The sequence below is a fragment of the Neomonachus schauinslandi genome, chromosome 8 (assembly GCF_002201575.2).
Source record: "Neomonachus schauinslandi chromosome 8, ASM220157v2, whole genome shotgun sequence".
NCBI lineage: Eukaryota > Metazoa > Chordata > Mammalia > Carnivora > Phocidae > Neomonachus > Neomonachus schauinslandi.
The window spans coordinates 112,722,402-112,737,632 of record NC_058410.1 but is presented as its reverse complement, the minus strand read 5'-3'; the positions used below and the strand labels follow the sequence as shown (position 1 = coordinate 112,737,632).

General features: G+C 47.4%; 1 protein-coding gene across 1 annotated transcript in view; it reads left to right on the top strand.

The window, feature by feature from the left end:
* Window positions 1–10,801, top strand: part of FGD2 (FYVE, RhoGEF and PH domain containing 2) — a 39,368-nt gene extending 28,567 nt beyond the window's left edge. Inside the window, exon 14 of the mRNA XM_021684643.1 lies at window positions 10,709–10,801. Coding sequence (XP_021540318.1) covers window positions 10,709–10,801 — 93 coding nt within the window. The remainder of the gene's footprint in view (window positions 1–10,708) is intronic.
* Window positions 10,802–15,231: the final 4,430 nt, after the last annotated feature.

The window sequence follows — 15,231 nt, the reverse complement described above, 5'->3', positions numbered from 1 at the left end:
AATAAATAAATCTTAAAAAAAAAAAAAAAGGCAAAATGGACAAGCCATAGATCTTTGCCCCATTCCTGGCCCAGCAGTTTGCCTGCCCCTAATCTGAGGCTACCTCCTTGCCGTAGGGTATTTTATTTTATTTATTTATTTTTTATTTTTATTTTTTTATTTTTAAAGATTTTATTTATTTATTTGAGACAGAGAGAATGAGAGAGACAGAGAGCACATGAGAGGGGGGAGAAGCAGGCTCCCTGCCGAGCAGGGAGCCCGATGCGGGACTCGATCCCAGGACTCCAGGATCATGACCTGGGCCGAAGGCAGTCGCTTAACCAACTGAGCCACCCAGGCGCCCGCCGTAGGGTATTTTAAAAAGCCCAAGAAAACCTCATTGGCACAATCTCTCTGGAACCAGGCTGGCCATGAGTTCATTCTTTCATTGAACAAATATTTGTTGAGCATCTTGATAGGAGCCAAATGCAGTTCCCGCACTGGGGAGATAGCAGTGAATGAGATGGACAAAAATGTCTGCCTTCATGGAGTTTATATTCTTATATAACAAAATAAATATAATAAAATGTAGAGCCTATCAGATGTGATAAGTGCTTAAATAGAGTGACAAATCATCCCAGACTTTCCTAGTTTTAAAACTGAAACTTCTCAAGGGCGCTTCGCTGGCTCAGTCAGGGGAGCATCCAACTCTTGATCTCGCGGTCGTGAGTTCAAGGCCCATGTTGGGTGTAAAGATCACTTAAATAAATAAAACTTAAAAAAAACCACAGAAAGTTCTCAGGTCCCAGGAAACCCCTCAGTTCCAGGCAAACCACAATAGTTGATCACCCTAGTGGAAGAAAAGAATAAGAAAGGAAACAGGAAAATGGTGTGTGTGTGTGTGTATGTGTGTGTGTGTGTGTGTTTAAGTAAGAAAGAGAGCCACACAGCTATCGGAGGGAAGAGCATTTTGGGGGGAGGGGACAGCAAGTGCAAAGGTCCTGAGGTAGAAGCCTACCTGGCACATGCAGAGAACCATGAAGAGGTCAGTGTGGCTGGAGCAGAGTGGGCAGGAAGGAGATAAGAGGAGAAGACATCCGATAATCGCTAAACTAGGGGTGAGGTTGGGGGAGTCAGATGCTGGCCCCGCTGAGAGCTGAGTGAGATGGAGAGTCATTGGGGTGGGGGTGGGGGGGACATCTGATTTGTTTTGACAGACTCCCTCCTGTCTCTTGTTGCATTAGACTGAACGGGGTGAGGGTGGAAGCTGTTTTGAGGCTGGTGCGGCAATCTAGGTGAGAGAGGCGATGAGAAGGGACTGGATTCTGGATTTATCCTGAAGGTAGAGCAGAGACTCCCTTACCGAGTGAACATGGCGAGAGAGGAGGAAGGAGCCAAAGGTGACACTGAGCTAGGCCTCTGATCTGAGCGCGTGGAGGATGGAGCTGCTGCTGACAGAGACGAGGAAGCCCTGGGAGGGGCAGGTCGGGGAGCAGCAACACAGCAGGTCTCTGCCGTGGACAAGAGACAGCTGAGGCGGCTACTCATGGCCACGTCCAGCAAGTGGTCGGGCATCTGAGCCCCGGCACCAGGTCTGGGCTGGTAAGCATGGGAGCTGTCGTCCCTGAGATGGGGTTCAAAGCGTGCGTGAAACAGGAGGAGACCCAAATACACCCTGCACATCCCATTTTTTAACCGTGCACACGCCGGAATTCTGAGCTTGCCCACCCAGCAACCTTCTGACCTATAATTACCATCCCGAGAATTTCCCCCAAGGAGACAGGCTAGCCAGTGTGGCAAGACTCCTGGGAGTCATTTACAAGAGTTCCCTCAAGTTGAGAACTGCATAAATATCCATCCAAATGAGGAGACCTAGGCCCATAAACTGACACCCATCCACAGGGACTCACACAGCGGGAGAGCTCACGGCTGTTGGACAAGAAGGCTTAAATCTTAATGTGCTGCCATAGGAAGAGAGCCATGAGGTGTTAAGTGAGGAATAACAGCAGAAGGAGCTAACACTTCTTTTTTTTTTTTTAGATTTTATTTATTTGAGAAAGAGAGTGAGAGCAAGAGCTGGGTGGGGGGTGGGAGGAGGGGGAGAGGGACAAGCAGACTCCCCTCTGAGCACAGAATCCGCACGGGGCTCGATCTAGGACCCCCGGACCATGACCTGAGCCGAAGACAGACACTTTACCGACTAAGCCACCCAGGCGCCCCAGGAGCTAACACTTCTGAGTACTCACTGTGTGCCAAGCACTGTACTAAGGCCTTGGAGGAGATTATTTCATTTGATTCCTGATCATGTTAGAAGTAGATAGTATATTCAGATCCTCATTCGACAGATGAGGAAACCGAGGCACTGCTAGTTGAGTAACTTGTTTGTGGTCACATAACATGGGGTAGAAGGGGCAGCCTTCCAAGCCACTGTGTGGTGGAACATTCTGGTCCTGCTTGGTTGAAGACAGTTTATATCTGCACCATCTAAGGGGCTACCCAACATACTTTAGGAGGGTTTGGTTTGCTTTCTTCTTTAGATGCTTCTGTGGTGTCTGAATTTTTTTTTCAATAGCGTATATTACTTCCGTAATCCCAAGAACAAAGGTGCCTTCCCATGTTAAGGGGAAAAGAAAGGAAGGAACAAAGGAAGACTCACCTGCTCTGTCCTCCTTCTCCAGGGGCCCGACCTGTTACTGAGCAGGGTTGCTAAGGCATCAGTGCCAGGGCCCAGAGGCTGCGAGCCCCAGTGGCAACAGGGAAACGCTACCTGGAAACACCCAGTGGGAATGGGGTCACTTGTTAGTCCAAGAATGAATATGGAAACATGGAAACATAGGGGAGGGCCTGCACTTGGCAGAATTCGGGCTCCCACCAGAAAGCCAAGGACATGGAGAGGGTGCCGTCCTCGAGGATCTTCTCCTGGGAGCTCACATGGCCCAGTGGGACCCAGGGGAGCCCCTGATCTCTCTTGGCAGCTCCTCACCCTGGACTCACTCGCTCGCTGACACTGTGCGTCCCAGGCTCTGGTTATCAGGCAGCAAAGACTCTAAGGGCTTTGGATTTCTTCTATGAAAGGTCCCTACCTATAAAAAGCTGGAGGCTCCCTTAGGTGTCTGGTGGCTCTGGTGCCCATGCACCCCCACCCTGGAGGGGGAGCTCAGAGGGAGGAGGGGAGGCCGGCAGATGCCAGGGTGGGGGCGTCTCTGGAGGGCCGGGGGGACCCAGGCGCCCCTCATTCATTCATTTCTTGCCGTATTCATCAGTGTTAGAGTATTTCATTATGCAGGGAGCAGCACACACCCAACATTTCATTTCATCCCGTAACAGCCTTTTGACATCATTTCAAGCAACCACATTTTACAGATGAGGAAGGTGAAGCTGAGCAAGGCTAAATAACTTGTCCCTGGTCACCCAGCCTATAAGGCAGGAATGAATTCAGATTCAGACCCGAGTCCGTGTGACGCCACAGTCTGGCCCCAGCTGGCCCTAGGGGGCAGCACCTCCCAGCGGCTAGTGGGTCCGGGCCGCCGCACAGCTCCGCCACTGACCGGCGATGTGGTCTTGGGCAAGACTTCGCTACTCTGTATGGGGCTTTCCCCACCCGTCAAAGAGGGATGAGCATGGTCCTACCTCTCTAGGGACTGGGGTGTCAACTGAATGAATATGTGGCCAGCCCTCAGCCCACACTGGCATTCAGGGCCATTAGCTCTCTCCCACGTGCGCTGCAATGCACCTATTTATGGAGGACCTGGGGATATAAAGTTGAAAAAAAATCATAGTTCCTGCTCTAAGGGAGTTCAGTGTCTAGGTCATTAACATCACTGGGGAAGCTTTCAATAATACTCCCAATGCCCAGGCTGCACCTCAAGCCCAAATAAGAACCCTGAGTTTGGCTGGGGCCGTGGCATCAGAATTTTGGAGCTTGCTGGTGATTCTGATAGACGCCCACTCCGAAAAGGCAAGACCAGTCCTTGAGCCTGTGAGCTCTGGCTCTGGTCCCTAAGGGATGGGGGTGGAGGGGGGTTAGGCCGAGTGGGGGTGTGGGAAGTGTCCTTCCTGTGGCGCTAAATGAGTTAGGTTTATTGAGGTGTTATTTACATATAGTAAAATCCACCCTTCATCGTATAGTTTTATGAGTTTTGACAAAAGTACAGTCATGTAACCACCACCACAATGAGAACACAGAACAGCTCCAAGCACCCAGAAGTTTCCCCGTGCTGCCCCTTTGGAGTCACCCTTTCCCCTCACCCCCAGTCCCTGGCAACCGCTGACCTATAGTTCTGTCTTTTTCGGAATGGCACATAGATGGGACCGTACGGTACATAGCCTTTTGGGTCTGGCTTCTTTTCAGAACCATGTATTTGAGACTCATTCCTGTTGCTGCATGAATCAGTGGTGCGTTCTTTTTCGTTGCTAACTCGTACGCCCCTCACATTTTGTTTACCCATTTACAGCTGCAGGACCTTTGGGTTATTTCCAGTTATTCCAGCAATTAGGAAAAACGCTGCTAGGAGTCACACACATTCATGCTCAGGTTTTTGTGTGAGCATACATTTTCATTTCTCTGGGGTAAATATCTACAATTGGATCACTGGGGGCGCCTGGGTGGCTCAGTCGGTTAAGTGTCTGCGTTTGGCTCAGGTCCTGATCCTAGGGTTCTGGGATCGAGACTCACTTCGCAACCTGCTCAGCAGGGAGTCTGCATCTCCCTCTGCCCCTCCCTCCTGCTTGTGTTCACTCTCTCTCTCAAATAAATAAATAAAATCTTTTAAAAAATTAAAATAAAAATAAAATTGGATCACTGGGCCACATGGTAAGCATATGATTAACTTTCTCAGAACCGGCCAGCCTGTCTTCCAGGGGGCTGTACCTTTTTGCATTCCCATCACCAGTAATGAGGGCCCCCCTTGCTCACACCCTTCCCATCATTTGGCACAGTCAGGGTTTTGTTTGTTTTTAATTTTAGCCATTCTGGGGTGGGGATAGTGCTCACAATCTTTTTAAAGTTTATGAATATATCAAAAATATCATGTTTTACACCTTTATTTTTTTTTTAAGTAAGCTCTTTGCTCAACGTGGAGCTTGAACTCACGACCCCGAGATCAAGAGTCACGTGCTCCACCAACTGAGCCAGCCAGGACCCCATGTTATACACCTTTAATCTATATAATTTTTATTTGTCAATTATACCTCAATAAAGCCGGGGGTGAGTTTATGAATGTAAAAAATACTAATAATAAGAGCCATTAATAGTAAATGTTTTGCAAACTCATAATCATTTAAGCACCTACTACGTGCCAGGTAGGATCCTAATCCTTCCAAAGTCCCAGGAGCAGCTGGTATGATGGGAAGGGTACCCATGAGGGTCTGAAAGGCTCAAATGCCAGCTCTGTTGTGGGCTTGCTGTGGGACCTCGGGAGGTCCCACATCACTCAATCTCTCTGAGCTTCCATTTGTTTATGGTAACTAGACTGAGCAATGCCCTCTTGCAGATTTGGTGTGAAAACCAAAGGAGAGAAAGCAGGGACACTCCTGGCTCACAGGAGGAGTTCAATAGCTGGGAGTTGTTACAAGCCTTGTTCTTTATGTAGCTAAGTACCTGCAAAGTTTTGTTCCAGCAAGTCTGGTTGCTTCTACCTTCATATTCTAAACGGAGCCCCTCCTCACACGTCACACCACCACTCTGGTCGGAGCCACCACCTTCTCTCTGGAGGTGGGGGGTGGGGTGCGGGGGTTCCTGCACTTGTGCCTGGTGGTCCTACTCCAAACAAAAGAGTTCTTCCCAGTTTGATCCCCCACCTCCACCACCCCCCTGTCCAGGGTCTTGGTCCCAGCCCTCCAGAGGCATCACGATTTGAAGTCCATCTGGTGTCTCCCTCCCACCACCCACCAGGAAACTCTTCCCCTGGATATCTGCATGCCACACCCCCCAACTTCACTCAGGTGCCTGCCTCACAGGACGGCTCCCTGTCCACCCGCCTTACCTAGAGCACCTTGCCACTTTGTCTCTTGCCACTGCTTCACTCCCTTAATCACACCGCCATTATACTGCTTGATCTGGTTTGCAGTAAGACTAGTATCTATCTCCACCACTAAAAATCTAAGTTCCTGGGGGCCCCTGGGTGGCTCATTTGGTTAAGCGACTGCCTTCGGCTCAGGTCATGATCCCAGGGTCCTGGGATTGAGCCCCACGTCAGGTTCCCTGCTCGGTAGGGAGCCTGGTGCTCCCCCTGCTTGTGCTCTCTCTCTGTCAAATAAATAAATAAAATCTTTTAGAGAAATAAATAAAAATAAAAATGGAAGTTCCTGGAGGGCAGGGACTTTGCTTCTCGTTCACACCATGTTTCCCAGCCTCTGGCCCATACGGAGTCCGTCCTCGGTCAAGTTCTAGGGACTGTTGGATGAATGGTGTGGCTCAGATGCAGCAAGGCAGTCACCGTCTTTATGAATCATTGCCATGGCTACACAGATTCGGTCCTAGAACCTTCATGCCGGCCCTTGCCTACCACTGACCCTCTTTTATTCGTCTCTGTATCCCAGAACTCGGCACATGGCGAGCGCTCAAAAATTACCCTCTGGCCTGGATTCACACTAGCTCCGTCAGGCCACCAACATGGCAGGTGCTGTTTTTCTTCCGTTGAGGTGACTGGAGGTCAAAGAGGTGAAATGGTGTGTGCAGGGTCATGTGGCACTTCTGTGGACTTTCTCAGGGACCAGAACGAGGGGCCCCTAACTCTGCGTGTGGCCTCACACCTTGGCCTTTTCCTTACTGCTGCCTGCCTCTACCCCATAGCTGGACCCCCGGACCCTGCTCCTTGTTGAAACTGGTCATGGTGGGTGCATTCACACCATGGAAATTGGCAAATTAGCCCCTCTTAAAAATGAACAACTCGGGGGTGCCTGGGTGGCTCAGTTGGTGACGCGTCTGCCTTTGGCTCAGGTCATGATCCCAGGGTCCTGGGATCAAGCCTCGTGTCAGGCTCTCTGCTCAGCGGGAGTCTGCTTCTCCTTCTCCCTCTGCTGCTCCCCCTGCTTGTGCGCTCTCTCTGTCAAATAAATAAATAAAATTTAAAAAAAAAAAAAAGGAACAACTCATTTTTACCGTTGGACACCCAGGCTGGCATCCAGAGAAGACCGAGTGAAGCCACTTGTCCGTGCCTTGGGCTTACAACCCTCAGGGTGGCCCAGATGCCTGATCGTCTGTTTTCTCCCCGGCCTGGCCTCGCGCTCTGTCCCGGGCCACCTGCCAGCTGGCCTTGGGCCTAGGCAAACAACGAGCCTCTGCAGGTTGAAGGCCAAGGTGGGGGTGAAGACGCCTTCCTCCTGGCGCTCCTGGCCTGACCCTGGCCTCTGCCTGGCCACCGGCTTCCCGCTCTCACTGTCTGAGCTGTGTGCAGACATGCTGCTGCCTCTGAGTTTTCTTTTCACCCTCTTCTCTCCACGATTCTCTTATTTCTCATCTTTGCCATTCTCCTCATGCCCCTTTTTGGGAGTAAAAATGAGAGCTGACTTTTTTTTTTTTTTTTTTTTTTTAAGATTTTATTTATTTATTTATTAGAGAGCAAGCGAGAGAGAAACAGCATGAGAGGGGAGAGGGTCAGTGGGAGAAGCAGGCTCCCCGCTGAGCCGGGAGCCCGATGTGGGACTCGATCCCAGGACTCCAGGATCATGACCTGAGCCGAAGGCAGTCGCTTAACCAACTGAGCCACCCAGGCGCCCGAGAGCTGACTTTTTAAAGAGAGAGAGAGAGAGCACGAGCAGAGGGGAGAGGGAGGAGCAGACTCCTCGCTGAGTGCAGAGCCCAACGTGGGGCTCGATCTCACGACCCTGAGATCATGACCTGAGCCCAAACCAAGAGTCAGAAGCTTAACTGACTGAGCCACTCAAGCATCCCAAGAGCTAAATTTTAAAGAGCACTTACTATGTGCTTTCCACGTATCAGCTCATATAATCCTCACACCAGCTCCGTGGTACAGATGAGAGTAAGGAGGCACAGAGAGATTCAGCCACTCGCCCCACATCACACAGTAGGGGAGCAGAGCTGCCCCGAGATGCTCTGTGACCTCTCTGGGAAGCAGCAGTAAGCACATCAGACTTAGAATTTTAAAACACGGTGTTGAGGGGCACCTGGGTGGCCCAGTCAGTGAAGCATCTGCCTTCGGCTCAGGTCATGATCTCAGGGTCGTGGGATCAAGCCCTGCGTCAGACTCCCTGTTCTGCACAGAGTCTGCTTATCCCTCTGCCCCTCTCCGTGCTCGTGTTCTCTCTGTCTCTCTCAGATGAATAAATAAATCTCTAAAAAAAGGGGCGCCTGGGTGGCTCTGTCGGTTAAGCATCTGCCTTTGGCTCAGGTTGTCATCCCAGGATCCTGGAATCAAGCCCCACATTGGGCTCCCTGTTAAGCAGGGAGCCTGCTTCTCCCTCTCCCTCTGCCCCTCCCCTTGTTCATGCTCTCTCTCTCTCTCAAATAAATAAAATCTTTAAAATAAAAAAAAACCAGGGGCGCCTGGTGGCTCAGTTGTTAAGCGTCTGCCTTTGGCTCAGGTCATGATCTCAGGGTCCTGGGATCGATCCCCGCATTGGGCTCCCTGCTCTGCGGGAAGCCTGCTTCTCCCTCTCCCACTCCCCCTGCTTGTGTTCCCTTTCTCGCTGTGTCTCTTCCTGTCAAATAAATAAATAAAATCTTTAAAAATAAATAAATAAAATAAAATAAAAACAAAAAAAACATGGTGTTGGGTCCTGGTTCTGTCACCCCCTTGTGACTTCAGTCTAGAGGCCCCAGCTTCCTTCCTCATTCATAAAATCGGATGACCAACACGTGCCCCATCCATTCATAGGCTTGTTTCAGGGTCAAAGTATACAGTGGGTGTAAAAGGGCTTCAAAACAGTAAAATGCTGAGTACATGAGTGGATGATTAGCATATAGTTCTGCTTTCCAATTTTCATTTTCTCTTGCCTCTCAGAAGACTTCTCTGCCTCAGTGGTGCCAGAGTGTGTGGCACCCAGTTAGGCTCCTTCCCAGATATGGAGGCGCTCGGGAAGTGTGACTTCTCTTCCTCTCTTCTCCGCTGGGCTCCTATTTCCAAAGCTTTTCAGGAAGACTCACCACCTGTCCCCTTCTCCCACTACTGAGCACAGACTCAGAGGGTGGGGGGTTCGCCCTAGCAGGCTTCTTTTTTTAAAGATTTTATTTATTTATTTATTTGAGAGAGAGAGAGCACGAGCAGGGGGAGGGATAGAGGGAGAAGCAGGGAGCTGAGCAGGGAGCCCAAAGCAGGGCTCATCCCCAGGACCCCAAGATCATGAATTGAGCCGAAGACAGATGCTTAACCAACTGAGCCACCCAGGTGCCCCACCCTAGCAGGCTTCTAATGCTCAGATCCAGACCAGCACTGGAATTAAATCCACGAATACATCTTAGACATTATAGTAGGAACCAATCAGAAATTATGCTTCATTTTCTAGAAACTGGAATAAGGAACCTTTTCAGAAACACATCTACTTTTATGGAACAAGGCAATAAATCCTGGTCTGACTTGATTTGTCTTTTTAAAAAATTATTTAAAAAATATATTTAATATTTTTTCATGAGAAGACATCACTCTATTGGAAATATAACTTAAAGGAAAGTGCACAGATCTTAAGTGTACAGATGGATGACTTTCCATGTTTGCTCACCCACATCACCACCACTCAGAGCAAGACCCAGGGCATTTCCAGCACCCCAGAGGTCTGCCTCATGCCCCCCACCTCAGGCAATACATGCTCCCACAGTATTAATTTATTTTTGGTACAAAATTCAAAAGGGACAAAGGATAAGCTGAAAAACTTCCTTCCCATCCTGCTGTCAGACACCAGTTTTTTTCTCCAAAGAGTCAGTATTACTGGTTTCTTACAGATACTTCCAAAGAAAAGAGACAGGTGCACCCACACACAAACGCACAAAGTTATGTTGTTACATTATGTTATCTTGTACGTGTATTCTCTCCTTTTTATACAAAAATTACTTAACTATGCAATTGTGCACCTTGTGTTTTGTTTTGTTTTTTTACTTAACAATACATCTTAAGACACTAGAATCATTTTAGAGACTCCTGGGTGGCTCAGTGAGAGACCAAAAAAAAGAAGTGACTAAAATTTGGAAGGTAAACTGTGGTATATCTCAAAGGCCTAAATTGCTGGAGCTTATTAGTTTGGGGTGAATAAAAGGGAAAAGAAATATTTTGTACTTTCAGATGCATTAAGCAGTTTTCCTGGGAAATTGGTCAAGAGAATCCACTGGTGGTGTACGAACTTCCCCGGGGGAGGGCAAGTCGGCCGTGCCAGAGGGCAGCTGAGGGGACTGGGCTGGGCTGGGCTGCGAGTTCCAGGAAGCAAAGTAGGGCACAGTCAGGAGCGGGAAGTCTAAAAGATAATCCAAATCAAAGTCTTCAGATGCATCAGCAAGGCCAAAGAACATGAACAGGGCCCCAAACCAAGACACAGCCAACGGGCAGAGCTTCGGAGCTGGACCGGCTGAGAACGGAGTTAGGAACGAGCTGGCAGGCACCACGTTGTTGTCAAGAGCCGATCAAAGTTCCCTGGTGTCTGGATGCACGTGCGCAGTGTGCCGACCCCCGCCGACTGACTTTGCGGAGCATCGTTACAATAATGGGCCCGGACAGAAATTAGCCCCACCCCTGTGCGCATGCCCCCTTGCAACGTGACTGTGCCGCTTCCGCCGTCACAGGTGGAATCCACGGCACCTCCCCTTGAGTCAGGGTTGGCCTTGCGACTTTGCTTTGACCAGTGGGATGTGGTGGGGCTGATGTACAACCTCTGAGGCAGGGGGGTCCTGCTTTCTCTCTTTTGGAATGTTCCTTTCCTCTCCTCTCCTCTCCTCTCCTTCTTCTTTTCCCTTTCTTCCTTCCTTCCTTTTTCTTTCTTTCTTTCTCTTTCCTCCTTTCTTTCTTTCCTTTCTTTTCTTTCTTTCTTTCCTTCCTTTCTCTCTTTCTTTCTTTTTCTTTTTTAAGATTTATTTATTTGAGAGGGAGAGTGTGCAAGCTCACACACACAGGGAGAGGGAGAGGGAGAAGCAGGCTCTCCACTGAGCAGGAAGCCCGTCACCTAGCTCACCTTTGGCTCTTTATGACCTGAGCCAAAGGCAGATGCTTAACCAGCTGAGCCACCCTGGTCCCCCTTTCTTTCACAATGTTTCTATCACGGCGTGAAACCCATCATGAAAGACCCGACAGAGAGAAAAGCTAGGCATCCCGGCTGTTCACCGCCCAAGTGAGCTGAGCGGTCAGCAGACTCCAGCTACATGAATAAGACCAGCAGAGGAATCGCTCAGCCAACTCACAGACCCACAAGAAATAACAGATCATTGTTTTAAGTCATTACATTTGGGGATGGGGTGTTACACAGCAACAGATAACTTATATATCCCTTTACCCTTATATGGTTACTACATGAGTCTACAAAGGGTCTCTCGTGTTAGGCAAGCTCAGAATGATGAGACCCAGAATTACAAATATCTTACGTGTTAATAATTATATTTTCTGAATCCCTTCACATGTAATTTAATGTCATGACAATCCAGTGAGGAAGAGGAATGTGGCCTATCTCTGTTAAACACACAAAACGGTGGCACAGAAAGATTATATGACAGTCCCAGGATCACTCAGCAAGTTAGTAGGAATACTATTGTGGACTGAATTGTGTCCCTCCCCACCTCAAATTCATATGTTGAAACCCTAACCGCCCCCCTTGTGACTATATTTGGAGGCTGGGCCTCTAAAAGAGGTAATTAAAGTTAAATGAGGTCATAAGAGGGAGTCCCAATCCGATAGAACTTATAAAAAGAGGAAGGGACACGAGGGATGCATACACACAGAGAATAGGCCATGGAGGACATAGCAAGAAAGTGACTGCAAGTCAAGGAGGGAGGCCTCAAGAGAAACCAAGCTCTACTGACACCTTGATCTTGGATTCCCAGGCTCCAAAACTAGGAGAAAATAAATTTTTAAAAAATATTTTATTTATTGGGACGCCTGGGTGGCTCAGTTGGTTGAGTGTCTGCCTTTGGCTTGGGTTGTGATCCCAGAGTTATGGGTGAGTAACCTTAGAAGTGGATCCTCCGGTCCCAGTTGAGTCTTCAGATGACAGCAGCCCCAGCCAACATCTGACTGTGGCCTGTGTGAGACCCCAAGTGAGAACCATCCAGCTCAGTCCTTCTCAAATTTCTGATCAACAGAAAACCTAAGAGAAGATAAATTTTTATTGTTGTTTTTTTTGTCACTGTGTTTTGGAGTAATTTGTTATACAGCCATATAGAATTAACACACAACCTATATGTCCATCAATAAGGGACTATTTAAATATATTACAGTACATGCCTATCATGAAACACTGTTCAGCTGTTAAAAAAATGAGGAAACTCTTTAGGTACTGACATGGAAAGTTCTCCAAGATAATTCATTAGGTGAAAAGTGCAAAGTGCAAAATAATATATAGAAGATGCTCCCATTTGGGAAAAAAATTATGTATATAGATATATGTATATATAGAGAGAAATGCATATATATGTACATATGCATATTTATAGAGAATACACCTGTATTTTATAATTGTGTGTGTATATATACAAACACACATACTATATATATATATATATATATATATATACACACACACACACACACATATATATGTATGTATAATTTATATACATGCAAAATATCTCTGGGAAGAACATAAGACCTTGATAATAGTGATTGTCTCTGGTTGGGGAGGAGTTGGGTGACTTGAGAACAGAGGTGGGGAGATGCCTTTGAAATTTTGAACCTTGTGAATATATTCAAAAATAAAGTGTAAAATTTTTAAATAGTGTTTTCTCTTCAACTCAGAAATTTCACTTCTAAGAATTTATACTTAGTAAATAATCATGGCAAAGATTTAGCTACAAGGATGTTGTCACCGCTTCATTTAATATCATCAAAACGGTGGGGTGCCAGGCTGATTCAGCCGGAGGCGTGTGCAACTCTTGATCTTGAGGTTGTGAGTTTGAGCCCCACGTTAAGTATAGAGATTCCTTGAATAGATAAATAAATAAGCTTTAATATCGTGAAAATGGTAAACCACCCAAATATTCAGCAATAGGAAGTTTGTGGAATGGCTTATGCCACTCTCATAATCTGCCACCAGCAAAAATGGTGCCAGAGAGAACAATTTGGTGCCCAGTGAAGGGATCGTGATAGAGTAATTGACAAGAAGTTATGAAATGGTACGGCTTAAACTTATCTTTAAACTAAATTTAACTGTATAAACGTAGATGGAGATCAAAACACATGGATAGATACAGTGAGAGAAACCAAAATGTTAACAGTGATTATCTCTGGGAGGTCTGATTCTCGTTACTTTTGTTTTCTCCTGTTTCATCTGTGTTTTCAACAATAAATGTGCCACGTTTATAAAAACACAAAGGCTAGAAGTTTGTGTCTCTCTCTCTCTCTTTTTTTTTTTTTAAGACTCATGGATGATCCTATAAATAGCAGCTGTGGGTAGAGAATTTGAAACTTTGTTTTTAAATTTTTTTTTTTAAGTTTTATTTATTTATCTGAGAGAGAGAATGGAGACAGAGAGCATGAGAGGGGGAGGGTCAGAGGGAGAAGCAGACTCCCTGCTGAGCAGGGAGCCTGATGTGGGACTCGATCCCGGGACTCCAGAATCATGACCTGAGCCGAAGGCAGTTACTTAACCAACTGAGCCACCCAGGCGCCCCTAAAACTTTGTTTTTAAAGAGGACAGTTCTTCAAGAGCAAAGGTCACTAGACCTTCATCATTGAGTAGAGAAGGCAGCCCACCCCGCTAAGAAGTCCTAGCATTTTGGTTACAACACTGACCTCCTCCCAGCCTACTGGCCAGTGGGGGCCACGTCCAGTTGCTATGTCCCCCCAACCCTGATCAAAACTGGTAGGCAGGGTAGGCTCCAGAATTTCTAGAGGAAGGTGGTCATCACTGAGGAGTGATCTTGGGACAAGTCTCCAACCTGCATTTCCAAAGTCAGCACACTGTTTTCACTTCCATTTGTAGGTTAAAAATCACTGAGTGTTATGGGATGAATGTTGTCCCCCCAAATTTGCATGTTGAATTTCTAGCCCCCAGTACCTCAAAATATGACTATATTTGAAGATAGATCTTTACAGAGGTAATTAAGGGGGCGTCTGACTCTTGGTTTCGGCTCAGGTCCTGATCTCAGGGTCATGAGATCAAGCCCCACATCAGGCTCTGAGCTCAGTGAGGAGTCTGCTAGAGATTCTCTCCCTCTCCCTCTGCCCCTCCCCTGCTTGCATGCATGCTCTAAATAAATAAATAATCCTTAAAATTTTTAAATAAATATATTCTTTTAAAAAATAAATAGATAAATAAAGAGGTAATTAAGGCAAAATGAGGTCATATGGGTGGGCCCCAATCCAATATGACTGGTATCCGTAGAAGAGGAGGGACGCCTGGGTGGCTCCGTTGGTTAAGCATCCACCTTCAGCTCGGGTCATGATCCCAAGGTCCTGGAATGAAGTCCTGCATCGGACTCCCTGCTCAGCGGGGAAGCTGCTTCTCCCTCTGCCTGCCGCTCCCCCTGCTTGTGCTCTCCCTCTCTCTCTGACGAATAAATAAATAAAATCTTTAAAAAAAGAAGAGAAAAGAAGAGGAGATGAGGACACAGACGGCACAGAGGGAGGACTGTATGAAGACCCAGTGAGGAAAAGAGAGGCCTCAGTAGAAACCAGCTTTGCTATCACCTTGATCTAAGACTTCTAGCCTCCAGGATGGTAAGAAAATTCATGTCTGTTGTTTAAAGGACCCTTCTGGTGGTACTTTGTTACAGCAGCCCTAGCAAACGAATACAGCAAGTTTCCTAGAGATACACTCTTACATAAGATTGAGAAAATGCCCATTGTCCAGAGGCGCCTGGGTGGCTCAGTCGGCTAAGCGTCTGCCTTTGGCTCGGGTCGCGATCTCAGGGTCCTGGGATCGAGCCCCACATCGGGCTCCCTGCTCAGTGGGGAGCCTACTTCTCTCTCTCCCTCTGCTCCTCCACTCATACTCTCACTTTCTCAAATAAATAAATAAAATCTTTAAAAAAAAAAGAAAGAAAGAAGAAAGAAAGAAAGAAAGAAAGAATATGCCCATTGTCCATAGCGAAGGGTATTATCTTCTGCTAGTAGCTCTGAGGTATGGAGCTGATGGTGATTATTGGGGCTCCCCTTGCCC